Raw genomic sequence first — 12,519 nt, forward strand, 5'->3', positions numbered from 1 at the left:
AATAAATCCCCAAAAGTAGATTTCCAAAACACCCTCATACAATTACCAAATTGCATCATCTTGCATGGTAATGTAAAGGCTTCCTATTAATTCTATACGTGGCATTATAATGCAAATTCACTTGATTGTTGGTCTTACCATGAGTGACATGAGGAATTTATGTAGGTATATAATCTGAATGCAGCCCACTTTGAGAGACATTATCCCATCCACTTTGGACATATCTCTGTAGGCTTCTCCCTCAGTAGCTTCTGGATACAATGTCAAATTGAAACTGAAGACTTCATCACCGACTATAGAAACAGCCTAAAACAGGAAGGGCGGGGGGCGAGCAGAAAGTACATATAGTTTTCAGTTTCTAGATCAGTGTAAACACACACAGATATTTGAGCAGTTCAGATTATCTTATGTGCATGTGAGTTTTATCTCCATTTCTAGGAATGAAGTTCTGAAGATTAACATTATCTCAATGAGTAGATTTATCAGCTCAGATTCGATTTACAGGTCAATCTATTCAGCCCACTTAAGAGACAGAATTCCCTGTATGTGGTCGTCTCATAAAATATTATCAAAGCAAGGAAGCTTTTTAGCTAACCCGATGAAGATGTCATATTCCACCAGCCACTGTTATTATTTATTGTTAGGTGGCTATTTATTCATTCCCCATCTCTTGCACTAGACGATGGTTATCCCTGTCTTCCCAAAATAAAAAGTAAACATTTGAGATGCTTCAGGATATACAAAACATCCATGATGCCTGTTGCCTTATCGATCCCACAAAGACAATTCGTAAAACTGGCTTCCATAGGAAGAAGAAAATCTTGCTTCAGTCCCCCCCTGCCCAACAGCTTTCAGTCCCAATGCAGGGCATGGAATGCTTCCTCCTCTGCAGCCAGCCTCACAAACCACATTTGCATCCATCATGTGAGCCACTAAGAAGTCAAAAGAAGTGCTCAATTCCTCCCTAACAGCTCCCATGGGTGGAAACTGATTCCTAACCAAGTACCGTGTTTCCCACATTATAAGACACCGTCTTATGTTTATTTCACTCAAGAAAATAAGCCTATGGCTTATTTTTGGGGGGTGTCTTTTTTATTGTTACTATAAGTACGGTACCTCCTTACTGGGTCCTGCTGGCTCAGGGCTCGGGACACGCAGCAAGCCGCCTCCTGCTGCTGCCAGATCCCGGAGGCGGCCTACTGGGTCTGGTTGGCCTGCATGGCCCGAAGCTGAGCGGCGGCAGGAGGTCCGCGGGTCCTTCCCTGCCACCAGGGCGCCGGCGGAAGCGCTGCTGGTCCCTTCCGCGCCGCCGGAGCGTCGTGGGCTGCATGGCCCGAAGCTGAGTGGCGGCGGGAGGTCCGCGGGTCCTTCCGCGCCGCCGGGATGACGGATGGCAGTGGGAGCACTGCTGGCCCCTTCAGCCGGATGAAGGAAGCGGCCTGCCGGGTCGGTGCCCAGCAGCGCTGCGCGGAGCACCAGATCAAGTCAGTGCCCAGCAGCCCCGAGCTGGATTGAGGAGGCGGTGCTCCGTGCGGCGCTGCTGGGCGCTGACTCTGCAGGCCGCTTACTCGATCTGGTGCTCCGCGCGGCGCTGCTGGGCACCGACCCGGCAGGCCGCTTCCTTGATCCGGCGGAAGGGGCCAGCAGTGCTCTCGCCGCCCGTCACCCCTGCGGCGCGGAAGGACCTGTGGGCCTCCCGCCGCCGCTCAGCTTTGGGCCATGCAGCCCACGACACTCCGTCGGCACGGAAGGAGCCAGCAGCGCTCTCGCCGGCGTCCGTCGCCCCTGCGGCGCGGAAGGACCTGCGGGCCTCCCGCCGCCGCTCAGCTTTGGGCCATGCAGCCCACGACACTCCGTCGGCGCAGAAGGAGCCAGCAGCGCTCTCGCCGGCGTCCGTCGCCCCGGCGGCGTGGAAGGACCCGCGGGCCTCCCGCCGCCGCTCAGCCTCAGGACATGGAAACTGGCAGGGATGGGGGAGGGGGGAGCGCTTTCCCTCCTCCGCATCCCTCCGTGTAACTCTACCCTGCCAGGCGAGCGCTTGCGCTCTAAAGGAACGCAACAAGGTATGGCTTATTTTCAGGGGGTGTCTTAGATTTCACAACTGCTTAAAAATCCTGCCCTGGCTTACTTTATGACTACGTATTAAAAAGGGGGAAACACGGTAGTCATTTATTCTGCAAACCTGTCCACTGGAACCTAAGCATTTTTTCTACCCAGTTTTGCAGCTTGTAATTCAGCGCACTGAATCTTTTAAAAAAAAAATCCTAGTGAAACACCATTATATGACAACATTCAATTTTAGTATAATATACCTTTTTATGAATTGTCCTTGAATCAACATCAGTAACAATTATATCTTTCAGCCGTGCAAAGAGAATGGTTTGACTGGACTGAAGAAACAAGGATGAATCAAGACCTGAGAGAGAAGAATTGGTACATGCAATTTCAAACTCCATAGGAAGCAAATGAAGGCTAAGGTTTTTGTCTTTTTTTAAAAAAACTATGGCTGATAAATGCAAGTCATGATGCAACAATCTCAGATATGGCTCTCAAAGTGAACCATTCACAGTGGGATCAGGTGTTAAACAGGGATGTGTTATCATGCCAACTCTATTATCTTCATCGCCATGATCCTACACATTGTTGAAGGAAAACTCCCCACCAGGGAAGAAATAATATATCAAATAGATGGAAAGCTCTTTAATCTGAGTAGGCTGAAAGCAAAAAGGTTACAATAACTTCCATCATAGAGCTTCAGTATGCTGATGACAACATAGTGTATCCACACTCAGAGGATGACCTCCAAACCATCCTAAATATCTTTGCAGACGCTTATGGAAAACTTGGCCTATCACTCAATAACCAAAAAACCAAAGTGCTGCACCAACAAGCACAAAGCAACCCCTCTGCATCACCACAAATCCAACTTAATGGTATATCATTGGAAAGTGTCAATCACTTTTCCTACCTGGGCAGTTATCTTTCCACAAGGGCAAACATTGATGCTGAAATCCAGCATCACCTGAGATTTCAAGCCCAGCTTTCTCCTGATTGAAACATTGAAGTGTTTGAGGACCAGGACATTCGCAAGGAAACCAAAATGCTTGTTTACAAAGCGATTGTACTATCAACTTTACTGTACACTTGTGAAACATGGACCACTTATAAATGCCATCTCCAACTCCTCGAAAGATTCCATAAACTGTGTCTCCAAAAATTTATACATTAGTACACAGGTGAACTAATGTCAGTGTACTGGAAAAAGCAAAGATTACCAGTGTTGAAGCAATGCTTCCTCAGCATCAACTTCATTGGACTGGTCATGTTGTTCGGATGCCTGATTATCCTCTTCCAAAGCAACCACTCTATTCCCAACTCAAGAATGGAAAGCGAAATACCGGTGGACAACAAAGTAAGTTTAAAGACGCTCTAAGGGAAATCTTTAAAAATGTTATATAAGCACTGATAACTGGGAAACACTGGCCTGCAGGCACTCCAATTAGAGAACACCCTTTATCAAAGGTGTTATGGACTTTGAAAAAGCACAAACTCAGGGCGAAAAGGAGAAACGAGCTAGGAGGAAGCTATATTTGGCAAACCCTCAATGTAATCAACTCCCGCCTGGAAACCTATGTCCCCACTGTGGAAGGACGTGTGGATCCAGAATTGGCCTCCACAGTCACTTACAGACTCACTGTTAAGACCGTGTTCATGGAAGACAATCTTACTTGGCCACGAGTGATCGCCAAAGAAGAGATCATTTTAAGCCTGTGATACAAAAAAGCCTGGACTCCTTTGAACTATACAACAAAAAATTGGTCACAAGACCAATTCTTAATGTTCTTAATGATAATACCTATGCATGAGATTCAGAAAGAAAGGGCATTCACAAAGCATTCCCTCACAACTAGGGAACTGCCTCTTCAAAGCCTAAGAATGGAATCCATTAACCCTTACATTTCAACTAGTTTTTAATATCTATAATTAGACAGTGGGGTCTTTCTCACAATTTCAAACCTTTCAAAATTATATTTCTTTCCAACTTTTTAAAGTTGTGCATTTATTTATTTATTACACATTGTGAACCTTGATGATACAGTGAACCAAAAATATGAACATAAGAAATTGGCCATGAATCCTCAAAGAAATTAAATCAAAGTCTTCAGCTATATTACAAGTTTTGATACAAGTTTTGGATACAAGTTCTTAAAAGGTCCCCACACACACACACACACACCCCTTACCTTGAATTTTGATTTCAGCAATATTGTTCTTCGCATCACAAATGTTTAAACAGAAGGCATCCAACTTGGCAAACACTTTGAAATCAAACACATCCTTTTCTTTGTATGGTTTTATCACTGTGAGGAAGAGATTTGTACAATGGATTTTTTGCTGAGATGTGAGCCAATTCATGCAGTATTTCAGATAAGCTATGCTGAAATGAGAAATTCACCATACCTTTCTTCAAACTAGCCTCTTTGTTCTGTTTGCCTTCCTGTATCTGCAGTGACCCTGTACTCTGACCCCTTGACGGGACAACAGCCATGAGATAATTGAGAGATGCGAGAAGGGCCTGCGTGTGCAGCAGCAGGTTTAATGATGAGAAAGACACCTAGTTGGGGAGGGAGAAGAGTCAGAGATGGTGGAAGTTTATTATTCACATAGTATGTGGTTACTGTAATAGATTACATTCTGTCACTTGTCTGTCATATGGAAGCCTTATATGAATGAAGAAATCATTAATATGTCTAGGATGTTTTTTCCAGTTAACTAGTTGGAAATATTTGGGGAAAATGCAAGCCAAACAGAAACAGCAGTACCATGAAGTACACCTTGGTTAGTGATGGGCATATGAATTACCTGTGCTATTCTCCAGTCCAAAACACTGATTGGCCAGAAGGGTAAACCGTGGACTTCTAAAAATTAGCAGCCTTTATATGTGAAAAAATGTCTAGAAAAAGAAAGAAAGCCTTTGGCCTTCAGTCTCATTACTTTAATTTCTTATTCGGGCACAATGTTTTGGAAAGGCACAGCACACATTGCCACATGAGATAGGACAGCCTCATCTTCAGATGCAGATCTATCTGGGGCATGAACAACCATGGGTCCCATCATGATTTCAAAGTTAGCTCTTGGCAGACGGCTCATATTAGCAAGTTAATGAAACTGTAACAGCATTTATTTAAATAGAGTGGTACCTCGACTTACGAAGGCAATCCGTTCTATGGCGCTCTTCGTAAGTTGAAACATTTGGATGTTGAAGCATCCATTTTGCGCATGCGCGAAGCACGATTTTGCACTTTGCGCATGTGGGAAGCACGATTTTGCACTTTGCGCATGCACAGCCCACACGCGCGGCGAAAATACTTCCGGGTTTGCCGACTTCGTAAGTCGAAACCTTCAGAAGTCGAGGCATTCGGAAGTCAAGGTACCACTGTGTGTGTGTGTGTGTGTGTGTGTGTGTGTGTGTGTGTGTATCATAAAGCTAGGAGGAAGCAACCCATAGGGAGAATGAGACAAAAGTGACAATATTACAAATTTAAGAAATGCAACAATCAAACTCCTATCCATACCATGTCCCTCACACACACCTGCCCCCGCCACCCCCCAAAATGATGTGCTACAGAGCAACCTAAAGAATCATGATTCAGGCCAGTTGATTCAGGCCAGTACTAGATTTTGTCCTAGATTTTGCTTACCCGAACTGTTTGTTCAGTGTTATCAAAAACTTTCTGAAATCTTGGACCATTTTGATTGGCCTAAAGGAAATATCAAATGTGATAGTTAAGAGACTAAACTAAACGCCATCCACATACATTCAGGTTCCAATTTTATATTTACTCAGCTTTAAAGAAAGAGTTATTAAAAAACCGAAAAACCTTACCTTGATGTATTCTACTTTCAGGAGATCTAACCCAGGTTTATCTGAAGAGCTAATTAAATGAAATTGCTGTTTTTTACCTGCAAACACAACATAAAACTTCATTTAAGAAATAAAAAAAAATCCTTCCAGTAGCACCTTAGAGAACAACTAAGTTTGTCATTGGTATGAGCTTTCATGTGCATGCACACTTCTTCCGATACTTTCATTTAGGAAGTTATTCACAAAAATTGGCATCAGCTTTAAAATCTACAACAGGTATCGGACACAGCATTTTCTAGAACTGTGGTCCAAACACTTTTAAATAGGAGTCACAAAAGACAAAAGTCACTTCCAAAGAAATTCAAATTACAAGTAGAAAGTACGATTGGTACTTACTTGGAGTGTAGATTTATGAGGGTGTCATGCAGGAATAACCCACCCCAGTGCCTGCATGACACCACGAATAAATTGCTAATCAGCCAAAGGACTGGTTACGGAGAAATGTTTTCACCTGGCACCCAAAGATATGTAATAAAAGTGCTAAGCAAGGCTCCCTGGGGAGAGCATTCCATAAGCAGGGAGCCACAAAAAAGGCTCATTCTCATGTTGCCACCTTCCATACCTCTTGTGCATGAGGCATGCGAAGAGCCTCAGATGGTGATTACAGAGTCCAGGTCAGTTCATATGGTGGGGAAGGGTATATGGTCCTTGAGGTATTGCAATCCTGAGCCATTTAAGGCTTTATAGGTCAAAACCAGCACTTTGAATTAGGCCTGGAAACTAATTAGTAAGCACTGTAGTTGGGCCAGGATTGGTGTAGTATGCTCAAACTGGCTTGCTCCAGTGAGCTACCTAGCCACCAAAGTTTCCGAACCACCTTCAGAGACAGCCCTATGTATAACATGTTGTAACAACTGACCTTAGGCTATCCCTGTCCAGATAAGGGTGCAGCTGGGCCACCAGCCAAAGCTGATGGAAGGCAGTCTGAACCACCAAGGGCACCAGAGCCTCAAGCAACAGCAAAGGATCCAAAAGTACCCCCAATTTATGTACATGCCTGACTGAGCTTCTTTTGTTGGCTCTCTTTCAGTCCATTACCGAGGCAAGACAACGGTCCAGCACATCCACTGCCAAACTTGCAGATGTAAAGCAGAAGTAGAGCTGTCATTGGCATACTGCTGACAACATACTCTGAAACTCTAGATCAGGGGTTCCCAACAAAATTTTCTCGAGGACCCCTCATCGAGCCGCTATTGTGACAAGGACCCCCATTAATTCCTAATCCTAAATCTAATTCCTAATCTAATTTTTCCAGTAAGCTTAACACTGATCTTGGAAGGGTTAGGTTCAAGGGACGCCGACGATTTAGGTTCAATGGACACTGACAAGATCGGTTCGAGAGTCACTGACTTACTTGCTTGAACATCAAATGCATTATCTTCCTCTTCATCTGTAGGCCTTTGTTGTTTTAACGAACCACTTTTTAACCAACGGTCCATTTTTAACTACGCGAACTGTAGCTTCCGCGAAAAACAACGCTTTGTTTACACACACTACTGTTTTGCAAAGAGGCAGCGCGCGCCAGGGAGGAGGGAGGGGAATGGAGAAGACAGGGTACCTGCGCAGTAGCGCACAAATGAAGCCGACGCGCGCAAAGCATCTTGGGGAGGTGAGCGTTAGTAGAATGCGCGCGCTGCCTCTTTGCAAAACAGTAGTGTTTGTAAAGCGCCACCTAACAGCATACAGCAGAACTACTGCCTCTATCTAATTCTAGTTTTGCGCTAGACTCTGCTCATGCAGGAAGCGGCCAAAACAAAAAATCTGTTATCATACGAAATATATTTAATATATTTTTTATTCTAATAGCATCTTGCGGACCCCTCTGGCATAGCTCACGGACCCCTGGGGGTTCGCGGACCACCTGTTGGGAACCACTGCTCTAGATAATCTCACTCAGTGGTTTTATGTATATTTTAGGTAGGGAACCGCACACTGAAGGTTCTACAGGGCTGAAGTATGCTCCTCAAGTAACACCCTCTGGAAACATCCACCCAAGTAAGACCAGAACCACTGTAAAAGCAGTGCCACCCACCCCCAACTCAGACAGCTGCTCCAGAAGGAATACTATGGTTCATGGTATCAAAAACTACTGAGAGGCTGAAGAGAATTAAAAGGGGCATATTTCCCTTGTCTCTCTCCTGACAGGGCGGCCAAAGCAGTTTCTGTGCCAACACCACTGTTTAAGCCCTGATTGAAATGGATCTGGAAAATCAGTTTATTCTAAAAAGTGCCTGGATCTGGTCTGCAACCACCTGCTCAAGAACCTTGTCTTAGAATGGGTGCAGTTGGAGCCACCCCTGTTCTTCCCAACTCCTCTCATCCAAGGCACATCTTACATCCCTTAAATTTTAAAAAAATAACAAAATACACAAGTTAAAAAGCAGTTAAAAACAATTTAAAACATTATAAGCAATTAGGACAATAACAGCAATAAATCAGTACGTTCTATCACACAAATACACACATCCTTATTTTATCTATTAAGCTACCTTGAATTTCATGATATTCCAGGCTAATTTTCCTCAAATAAGATACAGCTCTCAAGTGATAAGTTTTGTCAGTTGCTTCCATTCCAAGCTGCTTCACATTAAATACAAGGATTGTTTCTTCTCTCTGTAGTTGCTTGGTGAGTTCCAAAACCACCTAAGTAAAGCATCAGGTATAAGTATTATATAACTTCTTTCAAACCCAGTGTTGTCCCTACCTACATTTCTTCAATACCATGTAAGGGGAGAAAACAACTACTTACAAAGACAAGTGGCTGGTGCCATCCTAGAAGAGGCTGTACATGAGAATGGGAAGAATGCCTCTTCTAACATGGTGCGTGTAAACACCTCATTTTAAAAAAAGTAAATTCAGGGGGGAATGTTTTTATTCATCTGCCAAGTTGATATAATAAATTCACCAAGGCTAGAATCCTGACCCTACTTTACCTGTGAGCAAGTCCCACTGAATTCAATAGAACTTTGAGGAGTCGTGCTCACTATTATGCTGAGTCATAGGAACATAGGAAGCTGCCTTATACCAATTCAGATCACTAGTAGATCTTGCTCAGTATTGTCTACACTGATTGGCAGCAGCTCTCCAAGGCTTCAGGCAAGGGTTTCTCTCAGCCCTACCTGGAGATGCTGGGGATTGAATTTGGGACCTTTCACATGCAAGACAGATGCTCCACCACTGAACTATGGCCCTTCATCTTTAACTGAGCGACAATTACAGTGTTGAAAAGCAACTTTGATACTAGTCCAACAGATTAGGTTATCACAGCACTGTGTAAGAGACTATTCATACATTCAATGAACTGAATAAACCATTTTATTTATTTAGGAAATTTACTAATTGCTCATCATGCTACATATTCCAAGGCAGTTTAAAATAAAAAATAGAAAAACACTACCACCACCACCAAACTAAGATACCTAGTGGAATTGTGCTGCTTTTAGTCTCACCCGGCACACTCACTATACATTTGATGTTAACATTAAATTGTTCATATGCATTCAGAACCCATGATCAAACACTTGATTAAGTGCAGCTGATACCGTAGCTATTGACTGGGTATTATGAGCAGAGGAGACTGTGTATGTGCCAATCAGGTTTAAATGCTACATCAAAACAGGAGTGGGGAGGAAACAACTTTCTACCTCCTTCCCAGTTTAACTTTTTCAGTTGAAAGGGAACACTAAGGATAGCTATGCCCTGCAGGGAAGCCTGCAGTTGATGCAGTAATTCTGCTTTAATTGATCAGGCTGTGTACCACTGCCAACTCTCCACCAATATCAGATGAAGTCAGGTTGGTTATAGCATAATTCCCATGCTCCATTTCAACAAGAGATGTCAATGCCAACTGCAGCAGCCCATTTGTTTTGGAAATATGTTATTCAACTTTTATCATTTGAATTATTCTTCCGGGGGGGGGGGAACACTTGCCTCCCTAATTTCAAACTTCAATTGAAGATTTGTTAGCTCTTCTTGAACAGTCACAAGCTCAGTCTTTAGTTCCTTTCTCTTGGGGGAAGTTCTTTCTCCAGATATAGTAGAGTCAGCAGCATCAAAATACTCATCATCAGATTCTAAGGAACAAATGAGATTTTTTTTAAAAAAGTTATGTGAGTAGAAAAAGACTACATCAAAGCATCAAATATGTCAGTAAACAGAAACAACCTCATCACTTCTTCTTCTTTTTGTTACCAAGAGCTCTCTCTTTCTAACCTGTTTCATATTTTTAATGATGTTAACTAAAATCCCTAATCCAAGTCAAAGAATCACCTTTAAATTATTCTGAATATGCTCAAATTCAAAGCATTTGATTAAAGCATGGCTCACCAAAGCTTCCCTATCATTCTACTACATTGTTAAATATATCTTTCATTTCCATATTGTAAACCTGACTCCACAAGTTATGGCATTCATGGAAAAACTGCCATTGTCACTTAACCTGTTAAACTGTTAGCATCTCATCATGATTTGAATAATCATGGATCATCCCGTCAGTAACAGCATGAAAGCACCAAATTGAGAGGCAATAAAATCACTACATGTTGGTGATCTATTCAGCTACAATCAGCATCATATTTCATTTTTTACCTGATCCTACTCCTTCCAGCAATAGGGATGTGCCAAGAAAATCTTTTTGTCTATCAGCAATAGCAGGAATGGTGGATACCTAAATAAGATTGCAAGATACAGAGAATGAGCTGTGGTTCTAATTTCATTGTTTGCATTTTTCTAAAATGCCCTCATTTTAGAAAATGCAACGTTGCACCTCTCTGTATTCTGAATGAGAGTTTTTACTTGTCTTCGTATCGATCATATTTTCAATCTGTAGCATGTGTTTTTGATCTCTCCCCATATGATGAATATTATGTATTTACTTTTGCACTCGAAGCTGAAACAGCTGGCTTCTGTGGGAGCGTAATGCTATCAATGAGTTCAAAGACACCTTTGATCTTCTGATCAGAAATCCTCAAGTGAAGCAGGGGAAGCTCTCCTGATACTTTGAACCTAAGGATATTTTTAAAAGGATGGCATTAAAAGTGTTTGATGTTACATACAAGGCATGTAACAAAACTAGACTACCAACAATCAATTTTATTAACCAACTGATACAAAAGTGAAATAAATCTACAGGGGGGAAAGAAAGTACCGAAACACCAAACAAGTGAATTTCAGAACAATTTGCTTACTACAGTTCATTTTTCCAAGAAACACGTGAAATCCATAATTACAACCAATTAAATTGTGATATATTACTTAGCCATTCTGGCATCCTTCTCCACCATTGATTTGGCAAGCTGTATGTGTATGTCCATGGGACGCAATATGTGCAGAGGTGAGGGATGCTCAAATCGAGCCTTTTTCCAATCTTCTCCTGAAGAACAATTAATAATTTGCATGTCTTAGTAACTGTAGTATGAGAGAAAATATACATTTCTAATTCAAAAGTTATGTTCTTAAATATGTAAATCCAGAGATAACTATGGTAGAAAGAAGCACTAGTATTGAGCAGCTGATCAATAGCAGAAATGCCAATACACTAGATGCACTATGAAAAGTTCAACAATTCTACCATAACCATCTTGTTACCCCCTTAAAGAGTATTTGGTAATCTTTAAGGCGCCACAATACTTTGTTTCTACTGCAACAGACAAACATGGCTACTGTACTTCTCTAAAAGCTGTAACATCACAGTTGCTATTAAGAAGCACCAAACTCAAGTTAAATCTGGGAAGCATAACTGAAGCTAATAACATTCTGCTGTCAAGATTACTATCATTCCGCATCAGGTGAAGATGTTTATTTTCTCAGAACTTTAAAATGTATTGTTATTTTAGTGATGCTTTAACCTATTCTCTTCTTATTTATACATGCACTAGCTGGCCCGGCCACAAGTTGCTGTGGCTCAGTCTGTTAAATGGAGCTTCAGAGTCCCCCTTCAGATTCCCCTCACCTTCAGAGTCCCCCTTAATGTTGCAGAAATGTTTTACACGTGTTCTGTAAAATTCACCCCCATCCAAACCCTGACTCCCCCACCCACGCATGTTCTGTGAAATCCCCCCACCCCGGTCTGACACATTCATCCTCCCCAAAGGCACAGAATTGTGCCTTACAGAGTTTAAAATCCCCAGAGCCCTACACCTACTTCTTACTTCAGAGAGGATATGACAAGTCCTTTACTCCTAAGCATGTTTGGTTGCTCTACTCATCCCTGGAGTTTCTTCAAGTAGCTAATGACTTCCATTCTTCCCCGTTTTACACACACTTACTTCCCAGAACTCCCTGAATGTTTTCTTTCCCCTTCTGGCTTGCCACTGCGTATTTATACCCAGGTACCTCACAGCACAGGTTCTCCCCTTGTCTGTGAATGAGGCTCTGTGGTTCCTGCTTCCCTGCCCATCTCTGTTCGCCTGCTCTGTCAGACACACTTTATACAGCCACAATGGAGGCTGCAGAGCCACCACTGCAACACATCCAGCCCAGCCATGTTTACTTCTGGCTAGGCCAGTTGCAAGGTTCTGCAGAAGCAGGCACCATTTGCCACCTCTTCCTCCTAACACCAGTATATAAATTATTTTGTCTTGGGATTTGATTCT

The 12,519-nt window shown here is 42.6% G+C and overlaps 1 protein-coding gene across 2 annotated transcripts in view; it reads right to left on the minus strand.

Annotated features, from left to right (window-relative positions):
- VPS13C (vacuolar protein sorting 13 homolog C) overlaps window positions 1-12,519 on the minus strand; it is a 116,826-nt gene that overhangs the window by 64,203 nt on the left and 40,104 nt on the right. For both annotated transcript variants that reach the window (XM_060282438.2, XM_060282437.2), the window contains exons 22-32: window positions 11,180-11,297; window positions 10,801-10,930; window positions 10,514-10,592; window positions 9,857-9,999; window positions 8,416-8,569; window positions 5,888-5,964; window positions 5,703-5,762; window positions 4,462-4,615; window positions 4,245-4,361; window positions 2,313-2,416; window positions 139-306 (exon numbers count right to left, since the gene is read on the minus strand). In XM_060282438.2, coding sequence (XP_060138421.2) covers window positions 139-306; window positions 2,313-2,416; window positions 4,245-4,361; window positions 4,462-4,615; window positions 5,703-5,762; window positions 5,888-5,964; window positions 8,416-8,569; window positions 9,857-9,999; window positions 10,514-10,592; window positions 10,801-10,930; window positions 11,180-11,297 — 1,304 coding nt within the window. The remainder of the gene's footprint in view (window positions 1-138; window positions 307-2,312; window positions 2,417-4,244; window positions 4,362-4,461; window positions 4,616-5,702; window positions 5,763-5,887; window positions 5,965-8,415; window positions 8,570-9,856; window positions 10,000-10,513; window positions 10,593-10,800; window positions 10,931-11,179; window positions 11,298-12,519) is intronic.

This window comes from Zootoca vivipara, chromosome 13 (assembly GCF_965207765.1).
Source record: "Zootoca vivipara chromosome 13, rZooViv2.hap1.1, whole genome shotgun sequence".
Lineage (NCBI taxonomy): Eukaryota > Metazoa > Chordata > Lepidosauria > Squamata > Lacertidae > Zootoca > Zootoca vivipara.